Source organism: Thunnus albacares, chromosome 15 (genome assembly GCF_914725855.1).
Source record: "Thunnus albacares chromosome 15, fThuAlb1.1, whole genome shotgun sequence".
Taxonomy (NCBI): Eukaryota; Metazoa; Chordata; class Actinopteri; order Scombriformes; family Scombridae; genus Thunnus; species Thunnus albacares.
In genome coordinates this window covers 9,676,502-9,693,191 of record NC_058120.1, presented here as the reverse complement: position 1 = coordinate 9,693,191, position 16,690 = coordinate 9,676,502, and the positions used below count along the sequence as shown (strand labels likewise).

Below are 16,690 nucleotides of genomic sequence, written 5' to 3'. Positions count from 1 at the left end.
GGCCCCATTCATATGTTTGCATATTACACCAGGTCATGCATGTCTCGTGGAAGGAAAGAAGAGACTATTGTGCCTTTTGACTATTGTCACTTTTGGAGTGACTTTAAGACCGAGGATGGAGCATGTGGTGACGTTTACCCTGAATAAGATTGATAGTGGATTGTGCTTAGACAGATGCACAGAACTAACCCAAATAACCTTTTCCAATCATGTAATGATCAATATCTTACACTTCTGTGTATATTCATGCTAATAAAATGTGCAACTGACATGGATATGGCAACGTCTGTTTAATATTCAGTTGTTTGTGCAATGACAAGTTACATCTCATGGCGTTTTGCTTGTATACCTTTTTACAGTTTTGTTAAGAAGATATATTCATATTACAGTAGCATGATTTAAAAATCTGCATAGAATGATAAAAATGTGTTTTTTTACATTTAACACAACCAAAGTAAAATATAACTCAACAAAAAACTTACAAGCTGATAATATTCAGCTACGTAATAAACAATTTAATTCGCCCTGAATCGCCTACTGAGCAACAGAATACACTTGGTCACTTTCCAGCCATATATAGCTTAGAGTCGGTGCTCAGCAGGATCTGGACACTGTAATGGAAAACAAAATGCATTAAGAACAGCCCCCTGGGTTGTGTCACTGCAGCGGTGAGGCCATAGAGATATTTTTGGTTTGTGAAGAAGAAGTGTGAAAATGCTGGAGTGTGACTTCCCGCTTCCTGCGAGGATGCTGTTTGAGGTGGTGGCTTCTACCTACATAATATGTCACTTTATCAAAGGGCGTGCTTGATTTAAAATTTTGCTGAACTTTTCTTTTCGACTGGATCAGACGCACTGCCTTCACACATTTTCATTTCAGTCAACTGCAGAAAACTTTTTTTACCTGTAAAGTAATGTGACTCCTGACATTTTATGTCTTGAAGTGAGCATTTTCTTATTTCTATAACAATCTTTGAGCAAGTATTTACTACTCTCCCCCTAACTGTTTTGCACTTCTTTGGCAAAATGAACCAAAATGAACTAAAAATGAAAGTATAAGATCCTGAACATAACGCCCACTTCATATCTACCTTTACATTTCAGTCTAGCTCTAATTCTTCATCTATGTACTCTGATTCACCCTGCACCATGCAAAGAACACACATTGTTAGAGCAGCTTAGGCTCCATGCAGCAGAAAGGTGCGTCAGTGTTTTTGGGTGTGTGCCCATACAGGTCTGTGCACGGAGGCTTCCTCATGCCTGTCAAGCCGTGTTGCACGCCATGGGAATCATTTTCATTTCCACCCATGGAACCAGTAGCTGGCCAGCCAGTCTGTCAACAAAACACCTCCTCATTTGCCTACACAGACAGAGAAGAGGCCATGGGAACATCCTCAGTAACAAAGAATCAGGTTTGATGTTTTAACACAGTGAGAAACGTCTGGAGTTGATGTTCATCTTGGTGAGGCCCAGGTGTTTCAGCGGGGTGGACAGGGCGAAGGCGGCCTTCATGGGGATGTCACACAGAAGGTCCGACTCCTCGCCACATTCCTCCAGCTCGTACGTTGCATCATCGAGCATCGCCTTATGGCGGTCGCACACCTGCTCCACTTTCAGCCGGTGGATCTCCACACGCAGACGGATCAGCTGACGGGCTAGGCGGTTGTCCTGAACCTGCATCTCCCTCTGGAGAGAAGATGAACAAGAGAGAGATAATGAGCATCCGTGAGATACCAGAAAATATGTGAAAGTCGGAAATGTTGATTCAGGCACTGTCAGTGTGTCTTATCATAGTTTTTAATCTTTCTTATCGGCAGGTGTAGACAGATTACTGGTATGTGGATTATACGGGTGCAGGACTGTGAGAAAACAGACATATTGTTTAGTTTGTGAGGTCATGCTATCCTTTGAATTAAATCAGGCATTCATGCAGAGCAGATCACTGACACCTGAAAGAGCTGACTTTGGTGAAGTAGGAAGATGGAAATTACACATATGGGGATTTTTTTTTTTTTTTTTTTTTTTTTTTTTTTTTGATTCTCAACTGAATAAAGTTTTAACAGCTAATTAAAAATAAAAGGTATGAACTTTATTTGCACCGTCTTGGATCAAATACATCTTTGGGTTAAAATAAAGTGCTCTGCAGTTACTCACCAGCTCTTTTCTCAGAAACTCCAAAGCATCATCAATGGTGTCAAAACCACAGATGTTTCGCACCACTAGCTCAGAATTCTCATTTCTCAAAACTGCAGGCATGGAGACGTCTTGTCCTCCTGATCCCGGACTGTCAGCTGGATATCTGTCCTGCCACGGTCCACTCTGCAACCGCTCCTGCCACTCCAGATAGGATGGTCTGCGTGTCTCTAACTTCAGCTTTTCTGTCAGTGCTTTCACGCTGTCCAGATCCTCCGTGTCTCCCTCAGAGGACTCATCTCCAAACTCTTTAAAATCCATCGTCGCAGCAATGAAAGCAGACTCTGGTAAATGACGTTAAGATCACTTTCTGGACTGGAAGCTGGCGACTGGAACGCAACAGGTCCTCACCTCCTTTATAGAGAGCTGAGAATCAGTGACCGCCCATACCGCAGAGGACAGGGAGGCTGGGTAAATCACAGGACTTTTTTTTTTTTTTTTTTTTTTTTTTTATGAAAGGAAAACAGATTTCCTTCAAGACATTGGAGCAATGTTGAGGTGATGCTTTGTCCCGTATTGACTGAAAATACATGAATGAAGTCATAACTTTGCATTCACAATGCTAAGCAAATAAGATTATCTTGGAGTTTTGGAGTTAAGTGTTGTTGTTTTAACTTTATCTATTACTTTTTATCACAGAAGCGATGGAAAATAACTAAGTACAATAACACTATATTTCTACTCCACCACACATATGTTTATAGCTACTGTTACTAGTTATTTTGTTGATTTAGACTCTACATGTATTACAGATGATAAATACACATATAAACATAAAATATGAGGCATTATATTAAACTACCCAACAGTATAAAAAGTCATTTAAATGAGCTTCACCAGCATTAAAATGCACTCTAATGCATCAGTAGTAATAATGCAGTATTACGTGTAATAGTAATAATAATAGTAATAGTAATAGTAATACTTTGAAAAGTCGAACTTTTGCTCATGATAACAGTTATTTTCATTATTGATTAATCTGCAGGATATTTTCTCGATTAATCGATTGATTGTGTTGTTCGAAAATAGCGAAAAATGTTCACTATAATGTCACAGAGTTAAAGATGTCGTCTTCATGTAACTTACTTTGTCCGACAAAAGCCACAAACCCAGAAATAATCGATTTACTATCCTGTATGACAAAGAAAAGCATTAAATCATCACATCAGAGAAGCTGAGACCTGAATATGTTTGGCACTTTTGCTTGAAAAATCACTAAAAATTAAAGTTGGCAGCGTTTACATTTACTTAATTGTTGAATGTTTATATAAAAGCTTATATAGAGAGAGCAATGAAGTGTTTTCATATTGTAGTTTTGGTATTTTTACTTAGCCTAAGTACACAATCTGAATACTTCTTCCACCACTGATTAAAGCCAATAAACAGCTGTAGGTTATCAGTCAGTATGGCTGTGATTTAGACCAGTGGTTCTCAATCTGGGCGTCGGGACCCCCACAAGGGGTCGCGAGTTTAAGCAAAGCAGTTGGGAGGTGATTGGACAGGATAGGATACAGATTAATAAACAAAAATATTTTGGACACACAAAATTGTGTTTTTTTTCTTCTAAATTTTGCTTTATTTCTTGTAGATTACAGTGTTTTATCTCCTCAAGCCAATTATTGAAATAAAACAAAATAAATCCTCTTTCTAGTGCTGCAAGGTTAGTCGGTTAATCGATTAGTCAATGGACAGAAGATTAATCAGCAATTATTTTGATACTTGAACACTCATTTTAGTCATTTTTTAAGCAAAAATGAAAAAATAAACTTCTCAAATGTGATGATTTATTGCTTTTCTTTGTCGAACATGATGATAAACTGAATATCTTTGGGTTTTGGACTATTAGTCTGACAAAACTAGGCCTGTAACTGTAACCTTGGACTGTGGGGGACTTCAACAGTGATTTTTAACTGTTTTCTGGCATTTGGTAGACAATGCAACATGTGACAAGGGGTCCCAAGTAGACTTTGCTTTATTTGAAGGAGTTGCAGGCCAAAAAGGTCTGTATCCACTGACTTAGACCACTTTCCTACGTTTGATCATGCTGCCACCTAGCGGCCATTGCGTATACAGCATCGCTGCTGCCTGTTGCAACCCCCACAGTGTGCAAAACTTTCACCAGCAATGTGTGACACATCTCAGTGTTGCTGTGCCTCAGGAAACGTGCACTTCCGTCTTCTGTCGCCTCTTGCAAGACATTTTCATTCTCAGACCTCTGCTGTGTGAAGAAAGATGTAGCTACATTAGTGCCTGGCTATGAAGCCACATCTATTTATAGACTCCTTATCGTCAAACAAGCAAGAGCGCAACTGCAGTTCTGCCCAACCAGTAGCAGTGTTTTCAGATGAGGGAGCTTTGCTTTCATTTTCTAATAAGAGAGGCGAGGAACTGATTTGAAGTTGAGGGCCGTGACACTTTTTGACGAGGAACTGATGGAGTTTTCTGAGCACATTAAGACCGCCAATGTGGAGGATGTTGTGCTCCGGCAGCCACTTCACCCACCGGGCAGAGGCACCCTGTGCATCACCGGCCACCACCTGCTCTTCTCGGACAGGGAGGAGGGCAGCTCTCGGCAGGTTTTACTGCTCCTCAGGAACATCGATGCCATTGAGAAAAGGTGAGGGGAAAAAACAATATATATTATCAGGTAGTTTAGCTGAACATTACATCATACAATAAAAATATTCAAAAATAGTCTCACTTCATTTGTTTTCAGTTGTTTCCAGATGTTGCCTTCACATCCTCCATCATTATCTTTCCAATAAACATCATTTAACTGCTTTAAAAGACTATTACAGCATGAGTGACTTATGGATCTTTTTAGCATTGCTTTATTTTATTTGGTTATGGTCAAACAAATAATCACACTAATCAACAATATACTAATCAACACCAAACCACCAGTGAATGCTCCAATGTATAATTAATGTCTAATTACATTATTCCTCAAATCTTTTTTAATCAGTGTGGAAAACCTTTTGGGCTACTCCGGCCTCTTCTCTAATGCAGGCCGCAGTGAAAGGTTGGACATCATTTGTGTTGCAGTGTGTCTGCTGTGCTGCTTTTGTTGCCCGCAGCACTGAGAAGAAGGAAATTTGCTAACAAAATGACCAACTCTCTTTCTCATCGCCCTCCACACGCTGTGTTGTGTGTCGCTTGCTACTAATAGCTTGTCGGTTTCCTCTGTGAAAGCTTACTAAATATGTTTTTGCTCAGTAACAGAAATTAAATGTGGCTCGCCCATTTGTCATCAAGAGAAAACCCCCCTCCCACCCACCCACACACACACACACACACACACACACACACACACACACACACACACACACACCCCAGCTGACCGGGTTCGCCTTCTGTTATCTGCCTCAAGTCAAGCTTTCTGCATTGCTAGAGTCAAAACATGAAGTGGACACAGGGGTATTGTTTCCATTGTTTTGCAGGATTCATAGTTGTGTGTGTGTGTGTGTGTGGGTGTTGTTGTGTGTGTTTGTAGGATATCTGGATCCTCAGGGACGATTACCATCAAGTGTAAAGACCTACGTGTGCTCCAGCTTGACATCCCAGGCATGGAGCAGTGTCTCAACATTGCACGCTCTATTGAGGTACAATAATTAATGGTGTCTAGTGGGGATAAAGTAATCAGTGTTTATTTCTATGTCTGTTTTTCTCGATATTTCCTCCTTGTCCTCATCGCAGCTGATGACATTGTTTTGAAGTCTCACAACAATCTTCTTTTTCATTTTCTCTAGACCCTGTCCTGTCTGGACTGTGTGTCGGAGATGTACCCTTTCTTTTACAGACCTCCTGATCTCAATCTCCAGGACCAGTGGGGTCTCTCATCCCCTGAAAAGCACTACACTCAAATGAAGGAGCTCGTAAGCACCACAATAAACTCTCTGTAGAGACTTGCTTGTTGCTGCACATGAATGTACTCCCAAATGCATAGAAACACACATAAGGTTGCCAGTGAGACACACGGTCTCACTGGCAACCTTTTCCAACAATGATCCAAGAACCACATGACAGGAAAATGCCAGGGAAACTCAACATAAGGGTCAAGATTCAGGATATCCTTTGTAGCTAAGGGCACAGCTCTGTCACCACTGTTAGGTTACACTTGTTTTCCTTTACTTCAGAATGTGCTGGACACAGCTTGAATTTGTGCTTAATCTACAGACGCCCTCCTTTGGGAACAGTGTGTTGCTATGGTGAGGGGTGGACCCTGAAGGCGGCATTGTTGCATGTGTTTTACTGGCACGATACGCCAGGATATCTGTAGTTTTCATCAGGCCGGGCCTGGTGACTATCGTTCATCTAGAAGAATCTGGTTGGAGCTTGCATGTTTATCCACATTTGCCCTGCTGAAACTGACTCTTTCTCTCTTTAAGCTATAACATATGATTGGGTTTGCAGTTTGTCAATTTAACAGATAGAAACATTACAGAATAGCATCCCAGGCTGTAGTTTGGTCATTATGGGTAAATATTAAATTTTGGTACCATCTCTTCTACCTCTACATGACACAATTAAAAGTGAAGCACAAACTGCTGTCTTGGTTTAAAGTGTGAACAAGTCAGCAGTTAGCAAGTGCTGTGTACAGAGGAAGGTGTATTGACCGGTGTTAGGACTGTTTCCTGTGACTTTAGTGTCCTTTGACATCAAGCGAGTATAAACCAGATGGGGCGTGTGCACTTTACTGACAGGAGGTTGCATCATTTATGTGTACTGAAGGTCAAATTTTCATCCATTAGTTGTTTGTCGCCGTGACAAGCTTTCATCGCCTTCTCTCTCCTGGGTTTGCAGCACAATAGGTGGAGACTGAGCACTGTGAACAGAGACTACACAGTGTGTCCCTCCTACCCTCCAGCTGTCATTGTTCCCATGGATGTAGACGATGACGCGCTGAAGAAGGTGGCCAAATTCAGACAGGGAGGACGCTTCCCTGTCCTCTGCTACTACCACAGGAAGAATGGCATGGTGAGCTGTTTGTCTCTGCGCTGATGTACTGAGCACGGTTAAAAGTGGCCTACGATTCCCACTGCTAATTAAACCTACACTTTCCAGGTAATCGTGCGCAGCAGTCAGCCACTGACGGGAGCCAATAGGAAGCGCTGCAGGGAAGATGAGCACTTCTTCCAGGCTGTGATTGACGGCTCAGACAAAGGTTACATTATTGACACACGCTCCAGTCAGCAGGCGCAACAGGCCCGGATGACAGGTGGAGGCTTTGAATCCAAATCGTGCTACAACCGCTGGAAGAGACTGCACAGACAGATGGAAAGGTGTGTGTGTATGTGTGTGAATGCCACAATGAAAAGCTAAAGTGAATAAATGCTTTTGTCCACAATTTCACTGACACTGATCTTTCCCATTGAAGCTAATTCACTTTCTTACGTGTGATTTCTGCATGTGCACATGTGTATAAGAGGTTTAAATGTATTTGTGCAGGGGTAAAGCACTCCAGGAGAGTCTAATTAAGCTGGTGGAGGCCTGTGGCGACGAGTCCCACAATATGGACCGTTGGCTCAGTAAGCTTGAAAATTCTAAGTGGCTGTCTCACGTCCAGACTGCTCTGTCAACAGCTGGCCTGCTGGCAGAGTGTGTGGAGAGGTAGGAACTACAACTATCCGTGGTGAGATTACAGTGTGCCTGCACTTATCTCGTGCTTGTATAACTATGCAAGTCAATAATTCAGTGAAGAATTTTTTTCACTTTGAATACATGGGAGGATAGCAAAAATACTAAAATGTAAATAAAATGGTAATAATATGTTCTTAATTTAATCAAAAGGGCAAAAACATATTGAAAATATGATGTTAAAAGACAGTAAAATACCAGACATAGGCTGAACATGCATAGACAGCATAAGAAACTTACAACACTAAAACATTTAAATTTGTCAGCAGCACTAATTGAAAGGTTTCTGTAGTTGTTTTGCCAAGAAATAAAATGCATATCTTTTACATATAGATGAACAAGACTGAAGCATCTGTATTGTTTTTGTCCAGGGATGGTCATTCAGTCCTGGTGCATGGCTCTGAAGGGATAGACTCCACTTTGCTCATCAGCACTCTGGCACAGCTCATCATGGACCCAAGCTGCCGCACACTGGAGGGCTTCCTGGCTCTGCTGGAGAGGGAGTGGATACAGGTGAGTGCATATTTACTCTCTGCCATTTTATCTTAAGTATGCGAATTGTGAAATTGTGTGGAATTTATGCATGATAAGGTGCCTTTCGAAAATGTCAACTATGGTGCGATGTTTGAATTTTGCAAATGCAAAACTTACTGTTCTGTGAGCCTACATCTGTCAGTGATCCATAATGGCAATGACTGATAAGTGTCTTGATTCTCGCTTTACTGCTCACATACAGTAAACTAATGAGTTTCTGTGAATGAAGGAGTGATTTTGGACACAGCCTATGTATGTAAAAAGACTGGGATGGTGCTAAAGTGTCTCATTTATTGGAATACATTTTAGACATACAGTACTGCAGACCATAGAAAAAAAAAATTACACAGCTTACAAATTGGAGAGTTTCTGAGTCTCAAATCATCTTGGGGATACAAAAAAAATATTATATCAAATAAAGCTCAGTGATTATTTTAATGCTTTCAGAAAAGTAAAAAAAAATTTCAGACGGGGGAAGCATTCTAAACTTAAAGACCACTTTATCAGTCTTAAATAAAGCAGTTGCACCCAAAGTGAGGACATATTGCGTTATTATAACATTTAACATTTGACATTATAGCTGCAGAATTTTTTTTAAGCACTCTCTCACATGTAGTATGACCAAATCTATTGCTTAAAGAATATTGCTCAATAGTCCACCCCTAACAGGAAGTGTCTTGCGAGAAGTTCATATTCAGTCAGCTGCATGAGGTGATCATAGATTCAACAAGATATGCTTCTCTTAACCTGGTGACCGTGGTGCGGTCGCCCAAAAACATACAGAGAGTAGTTAGTCTTTTTCAGCAACTCTACATTCGATTAAGTATTTTTCAGAATTTGAGAGGAATGAAATTACAACTGCAAGTCAAAAATCGGGACTCATTTTCACAGACCCATAAGCAGTCCTAGTTGCTTTAAATAGGTTTCTAATCTGATAAATCATCCTTCTAATCCAAATGTGGGCAGGTTATGCAGAACTTAATTCACAAGCACTTTGTTTTGACAGTCATAAAATGAATAAGCAGCAAAATTAAGTGTCTTTTTCTCTACAGGCAGGACACCCATTCCAGCAGCGATGTGCCCACTCAGCCTACTCCCACGCTCGTCTCCAGCAGGAGTCCCCAGTCTTCCTGCTGCTGCTGGACTGTGTGTGGCAGCTGTGGCGCCAGTTCCCCCTAGCACTGGGCTTCTCTGAGGCTCTGCTCCTTAGGCTGGCGACTGAAGCCTACGCCTCTGACTACGGAACCTTCCTCTGTAACAACGATCAGGAGAGGTCAGTCATCCCTCAGAGTGTGAATAGACATACGTGGTGTTAGTTACCTCACACCTCACTCTTCCATCTTTGTCCTTCCCTCTCAGGTGTGCTCTAGGGGTGAGGGAGAAGACTCACTGTTTGTTCCAGGCTCTGCTGAGGCCCAGGGACAGAGAGCACTACTCCAACCCCTTGTATGAACCCACTGAGCTGGCCATCTGGCCTTCAGTCCACCCTCAGTCCCTGCAGCTGTGGAAAGGTGAGCTTTGGTTGATGTATGCATTCAAACTTGATTTTATGCTTTTAGACCTGTTGGTGACTTGGTAAGTGTTGGTGCTGTCTCAAGCTCATGTCTTTCCCTCAGGCTTTTTTCTGAGGTGGACCCAACAGGCTCGCCACCTAGAAGAAGCCCAGGAAGAAATAAGGAACATGGTCATTGAGTGGGGGAAGCTGGCTCTGAGCTGATGATCTTTCAGTGTACAGACCAGTGCAGTGGAGATGATGATAATGAACATTTGAGGGAAATGAACATAAATAGGAATGTTACCAATGTGCAATGTCTTTCAACTGTTGAATTGTTCCTCATATCTTTTAACGGTGTTTTAAAGTACAGTAATTTTCATGCTTTCATAAAAATTGTGTTGGAAAAAAAAACAGAATTATTGGTGTGATTTAAAGTGTAGTAAAAATTGTGGGAAATATGCTTGTTATCACCCAGAGGTTGTGAGGCAACCAGCGGAGACTTTGGGAAGTTTCTGCTACCAGCCAAGAAATAGTCCATTTGTAAAACCACAAATTATTGACCATATTTACACTTATGTTTTTGCTTAGATTAAACAAAAAATATATAACATTAAATTAATGAGCTATAGAGGTGCTTGTAGGCACATCTTGTTACCTTCAGACAGAGCCATGCTAACTGTTTTCCTCTGTCTTTATGCTAAGCTAAGCTAACCAGCTACTGGCTCCAGCTTCATATAGAATGGTCAGATATGAGACTGATATTGATCTTTTCGTCTAACTCTCGGAAAATGTAGAACTGTTCCTTTACAGCTGTTTAGCCCTCTTTTACTTCATATTTTTTAGTGCTTTAAAAACTGCCCGCAGAGTGTTTTATTTTCTCTAATTATTGCCTTTGTTTCGCATAATTTCAAAAGGTTAATTATTTTCCCACACAAATCAACTCGCATATATTATCAAATGAAGAAGACTGTATAAGTGACACACCTCCCAGTCCTGTTAAGCTCAGCTAAACACTCTTCACAATACAAATCCCCGTGCACAGCAAGTCAGCATGTTTGCACACGCGGAGCTTTGCAAGCTGGAGACTGTAGTCCTGTTCAGTCAAGAGCCACAAGCCCTGGTGATTATACGATGTGGACAAGAACCACATAGCCCAGCATGACTTTCTATACCTGCTTATTTAACCAGTGGTTACTGGATGGACAGAAACGGTGACCAGACGGATGGTAATCTTTTAATTCTAACACTCAAATGCCTCGAACAACTCGTTTTATATGCTGTTATTTCATGATTCAATTTTGAGGAATAGTTTTGGATTTACCAAGTTGCGCTTGCTGGATAAAGAATCATCTGTCCGGGGGTTTCTGATTTTGTCAGCACACAGGTAATATATCTTTTTCCATATTCTATTTGAGTTCAGTCTGTGTAGACTTTGTGTCTGTGATTTAATTTTAAAACAACTTGTATATTCCCCAGTGATGAAGTTCTGTCTCACCAGTATGGTTTGGTCAGCTAGTTAAGTTTACTTTAACTTTTCTAAGGACTGCTACTGGACATGCAATCTGGTGTGCGAGTCTTTGTGCCCACCGCGACTGTGCTGGGCCTGTTTTGCCGAGGTTGTCTCAGCAAGGCGCAGACGCAGAGTTTGCCTGGTCGCACCTTCAGCTGTTTGCCCAGACAGATGAGCAGGTGGAACAGCCGGGAGACCTGCAACCCACCGCCTCCTCAGGAAAACCCCCGTATCCTCATCACAGGTGACACAGCTTCCCTTCTGTCATTAGCATATAGCTGCTTCTACCTGACATACTGTATATTTATTCAGGGAAAGGTGGACTGTTCCACACCTACCCAAACACTGAACCTGTGAAGCTGCTATTGTTTTCTACCGTTTTCACTGTGCAGCCCCTGTTTTATACTGTTAGCCACAGAGCAGTTACAATAGGGGTTGAATGCCTGGCTCAAGGGCAACCTTTAAACAGAGAGTTACTCAAATCACCTCCGAGTAGATAAAATGAGAGGGAGGAATATCCGAAGGAATGTTTCATATCATTATGGCATCAGTGCCATGAGTGGACTACTACAGACGCATGTGCTGTTGCCTTTCTTCTTTTCGAGTTGTTTTCACTGTGCGCTAGCATCAGGATGCCATTTTCACTCATCACAATAGGGTGTGTGTAGACAGTGCTGGTGACACAAAAAAGCCAATGAGTGACTGTGGGGGGAATAATAGCCTGCTATCACTTTTTGTCACAGGATAAAGCTTTGGAACAAACAAAAAGCTTTTTTTCCCAGCTGAAGCATGGTGCACCAAAAACATTGATTTCATTTTCATACCAAACTCCAAACATTTTTTTGTTTCCTCTGGAAATATAGACAGGTGACAAATTAAAGGAAAAACCAACCTAAAGTGTCTTAGTAAGGTGTTGGGCCACCATGTGCTGCCAGAACAGCTTCAATGCGCCTTGGCATTGCTTCTACACATCTCTGGAACTCTACTGGAGGGATGGACACCATTCTTCCAAAAGTATTCCCCCATTTGGTGTTTTGATGATGGTGCCCTATGGATAGGGGCATTGTCATCCTGGAAGAGACCGGTCCCATCAGGATAGAAATGTTTCATCACAGGATAAAGGTGATCACTCAGAACAACTTTGTATTGATTTGCAGTGACCCTTCCCTTTAAGGGGACAAGTGGACGCAAACCATGCCAGCAAAATGCCCCCCACAGCATAACAGAGCCACCGGATCCCCTCGCTGTAGGGGTCAAGCATTCAGACCTCTTGGTGTATGCCACACATGCATTCGCCCACTTATATGTATTGTAATATGGTGAATGATGACTCATCTGACCATGTCATTTTTTCCACATATCTGTAGACCAGTGCCTATGGTTTTTGCACCACTGAACTCTCAAATGTCCATTCATCTTTGTAATGAGGGGTTTATGCACTGCAACCCTACTATAATATCCTTCTCTATGTAATTGGCGACGGACTCTTCTTGCTGACAGTCTGATCACATCTTGCATTGACATTCTCAGTCACAAGAGTTCTACTGTTTTTCCTTACATATTGCACTAATGCATGAGCATCATGGTCATTAAATGTGCACTATTGCCCACAATTTCCGACTGTATTTACTGATGTCTTTCTCATAGATCTAAATTCAGATGTCTCTTTAGTCTTATTGAAACACTGGCCAGTTGAGCAGTCTTTGTGACTTAAGCTCCTGCCATCCGTGCCCCAACAATGAACCCTCTTTCAAAGTCACTCAGATGTTTTCCTCTCACCATCTGGATACAAAATCAGAATCAGGCATTGCACCTGTGTGGAAACATCTGCATTAATTATGTTTCTCCACTCATTTACTCAGGTTTTTCCTTTAATTTGTCATCTGCCTGTATATAATATGAAACTTTGTCTCTGTACGCAGGTGGTCTTGGGCAGTTGGGTGTGGGGCTTGCACAGATGATGAGGTGAGATATTTAGATTTTCCTTAGACATTAGAGTTTGTTAAAGTTGTTTAAAATATTAATGTCATGATGCCTTTATTAATGTCTAGGAAACAGTATGGAACAGAGAATGTAATCCTGTCAGACATTAAGAAGCCTTCACCTCATGTTTTCAGAAGTGGTATGCAAAATTATTAAATTCTTCTCCAATTTACACTTAACAGAATGTATAACATTTCCCTGCCGTTTAAATCATATCATTGGTCTCCCCACCTCCCTAGGTCCATTTGTATATGCTGATGTGTTGGACTACAAACACCTCAGAGAACTGATTGTAAATAATCGTGTCACTTGGCTGGTCCACTACAGTGCTCTGCTTAGTGCTGTTGGCGAGGCAAATGTTGCTTTGGCACGCAAAATCAACATCACAGGTCTGCTTGAACATACACATTGTTACATGTGCCACCTTTTTATGGATCGTTATGTTCAACCTCTTCTGATTTTCTGCTGTCCATCTAGGCCTTCATAATGTGCTGGACTTGGCCCTGGAGAACTGCCTGCGGCTTTTTGTCCCGAGCACCATTGGAGCATTTGGTCCTTCCTCTCCTCGTGACCCAGCACCTGACCTCTGTGTCCAGAGACCTCGAACTATCTACGGGGTGTCCAAAGTTCACGGAGAACTAATGGGGGAGGTGGGTCCATCTTAAAGCATTCTTCAAATATCCAAACATACAGACGGACCTAGTAGTCCTATACATCTATTTGTGAAATTTAGTAGCATATCAATCTTCTGTCTTTCTTTTTCTTTAGTATCTCCATCATAAATATGGCCTGGACTTCCGCTGCCTACGTTATCCAGGTGTGATATCGGTCAACACACCTCCAGGGGGAGGAACAACAGGTATTACTTCACCTCATGTTTGAGTATGTTGTATATATTATATACAATATAACCATGGTGGATTTCATGGACTAAGCCCTCCGGACCTTTGTTTTCACAGACTATGCAGTTCAAATCTTCCATGATGCTCTCAGCACAGGACACCATGAGTGCTACCTGCGTCCTGACACCCGTCTTCCCATGATGCATATCTCGGACTGCCACCGTGCCACAGTAGAATTCATGCAGGCTCCAGAGTGCCAGCTGTCCTTGCGCACCTACAACATCGCAGCCATGAGCTTCACTCCAGAAGAGGTGGCCCAAGAAATCCGCAATCACCTTCCTCACCTCAAAGTCACCTACAATCCCGACTCTGTCCGCCAGACCATTGGTACGACTTAACGCAGAGGATTCATATGCTATCCAGGATCAGATGTTTACATCTGGTTTCCTGTCAATCACATACATGTGATACAACAGATACCTCTCTATACTGTATTTATATTCTCTTAGCTAAAAAGTCTAACTGATAGGATGATTGGATGTGCTATATTTAGTAGTCAAATCTGTGAAATGGCTTCATCCTCAAATGCATGTCATCCCACCAATACAGTTGCAGACTTTTGGCTGCCTTTGTTAGGATACATAACATCAAAGCAAATGACATGACAAAAATCCAACTATATTTTAAAAATACACTGATTAGCCTAATGAATCATAGGTCCAATTTTGATTAAATTGGACTTTGGGAAGCATTTTGGCACTGTGTTCTAGCACTGAAAAATTACACTGGCTTGTTGGGGACTTAAATTGCAACGATGCTTGTCCAGTTATGTCATAATAGATGAAATGTTTACCTGAAATCAGGTTTAATGTTGTAGGTGTCATGCTGTTTTCTTGGATGAAAGCAACAATGAGTTTTTACTTTTGGCTTCACCTCCTGATTTTGAAATCATTTGTTGGATTGATATTGCTGAACTTTTACAACAAGGTCCATAATGCTCTTGTCACTTCGCAGCAGACAGCTGGCCAGTGAGGTTTGATGACTCCAATGCCAGGCGAGATTGGGGCTGGGCACCAGCCTACGGGCTTGAGGAGTTGGTGTCAGACATGTTGCGCTCCATTCGAGACAAGAGGACCAGCGAAGGCTTGCCAGTCAGCTAGCAAAACCTGCTCCACAAAGACTGACTAAATGCCCTATCCCTAACTTTTTACTTCCTTTCATTTCGCTCTCACAAGCTGTCAACCAGTATCCTGTGTTCCACTGGAGCATTAGAGCAATGAGCCAGGGACTGTTTGTAAGGTATGAATTCTCAGTCAGAACCTCTCAATATACACTGGAGAGAGTCATACATGTGCACAAAAACACATTTCAGTCTTTTTCAGGGAATCATATACTGTTAAACATTCTTTTCATTTTGTTGTTTTAATTGTTATCATGGTATAAACATCACTTTAATGAGTATGTAGCCTCAGATGGAACTGCAAATGACTTATTTCTTAAGCTTTCCAAATGTCATGTTAATTACATCCATGTACACAACAGTCTGCTACAATGTTTATCACACTATGGACCAGTTGCACATTAGAGTAGCAAACCTGTTGTACACTATGACTCCAGAATCATCTGGAATGGCTGGCCTAGATTTTTCTGGACTGTAATGACTCATCGTGTATTCTGACTGTTATATTAGGCAGTCTTTTATAAGATAGTCTATAAAATGAAAATCACATACTGTATCCAATTCTGTTACCCTAAATTGCTGTATAAAAGTCCACTACCCTTGTTTAGATCTAATCTAATCTAAATCTGTGGCATCTAACAAGAAGCCTTTTTTTCTTTTTTGCCAGCAGTGTGATTTTGGTAATGAATGAGTACCAATAACAAATAATGCCTTGTTTACTGTAAATTACTTTGAAAAACAATGTATAAAAAATGCAGTGTACTTTGAATCAGACCTTGAATAATAAAAAAAGTTATATACCCAGTAGTAGTAATTATTGTATGTTGCTGAACTCCATGTATTCTACATGTAGAACAATTTTTGATACCTTAGTAGACCACAATGATGTTTAGGATGATGCTGATAACAATAATGTTGATTATGGTGGAAAGAGGTATACTTCTGAGGCACTTGCACTTGGGTATCTCCATTTTATGTTATTTTTTGGATTGTCCGTCTGTCCATTCCATTCTCTCGTGGATGCGCTATCTCAGGAACACCTTTAAGGAATTTCTTCAAATTTGGCACAAATGTCCACTTGGACTCATGGATGAACTAAAGGTCAAAGATCAACGTCACTGTGACCTCATGTCTGTCCCATTCTCGTGAATGTGATATCTCAGGAACGCCTGGAGGTAATTTCATTACATTTGGCACAAACGTCCACTTGGACTCAAGGATGAACTTGTTAGAATTTGAGGGTCAAAGATCAAGGTCACTGTGACCTCACAAAACACGTTTTTTGGCCATAATTCAAGAATTCAATCACCAATTATG

General features: G+C 41.3%; 3 protein-coding genes across 5 annotated transcripts; 2 read left to right on the top strand and 1 right to left on the bottom strand.

The window, feature by feature from the left end:
- Positions 1-275: 275 nt before the first annotated feature.
- On the bottom strand, positions 276-2,542 carry fam167b (family with sequence similarity 167 member B). Its single transcript, XM_044376020.1, has 2 exons — positions 2,154-2,542; positions 276-1,685 (listed from the first exon to the last, which is right to left on the bottom strand). The coding sequence occupies exons 1-2, from the start codon at positions 2,451-2,453 to the stop codon at positions 1,422-1,424; spliced, it is 564 nt and encodes a 187-aa protein (XP_044231955.1). The 5' UTR covers positions 2,454-2,542; the 3' UTR covers positions 276-1,421.
- A 1,675-nt stretch (positions 2,543-4,217) lies between these two features.
- zgc:154055 (uncharacterized protein LOC556036 homolog) lies at positions 4,218-10,274 on the top strand. 2 transcript variants are annotated; one of them, XM_044375109.1, is made up of 11 exons: positions 4,218-4,809; positions 5,158-5,214; positions 5,686-5,794; positions 5,942-6,067; positions 6,996-7,169; positions 7,257-7,474; positions 7,641-7,802; positions 8,201-8,342; positions 9,416-9,636; positions 9,723-9,874; positions 9,980-10,274. In XM_044375109.1, the coding sequence occupies exons 1-11, from the start codon at positions 4,625-4,627 to the stop codon at positions 10,078-10,080; spliced, it is 1,647 nt and encodes a 548-aa protein (XP_044231044.1). In that variant the 5' UTR covers positions 4,218-4,624; the 3' UTR covers positions 10,081-10,274. The 2 variants fall into 2 exon arrangements, with proteins under 2 accessions (XP_044231044.1, XP_044231045.1); XM_044375110.1 differs by lacking the exon at positions 5,158-5,214 and having other exon boundaries at positions 4,223-4,809.
- A 99-nt stretch (positions 10,275-10,373) lies between these two features.
- On the top strand, positions 10,374-16,177 carry tdh2 (L-threonine dehydrogenase 2). 2 transcript variants are annotated; one of them, XM_044375112.1, is made up of 8 exons: positions 10,374-11,612; positions 13,291-13,333; positions 13,420-13,490; positions 13,591-13,740; positions 13,829-14,001; positions 14,120-14,210; positions 14,311-14,580; positions 15,211-16,177. In XM_044375112.1, the coding sequence occupies exons 1-8, from the start codon at positions 11,414-11,416 to the stop codon at positions 15,351-15,353; spliced, it is 1,140 nt and encodes a 379-aa protein (XP_044231047.1). In that variant the 5' UTR covers positions 10,374-11,413; the 3' UTR covers positions 15,354-16,177. The 2 variants fall into 2 exon arrangements, with proteins under 2 accessions (XP_044231047.1, XP_044231046.1); XM_044375111.1 differs by having other exon boundaries at positions 15,208-16,177.
- The last annotated feature ends 513 nt before the right edge of the window (positions 16,178-16,690 follow it).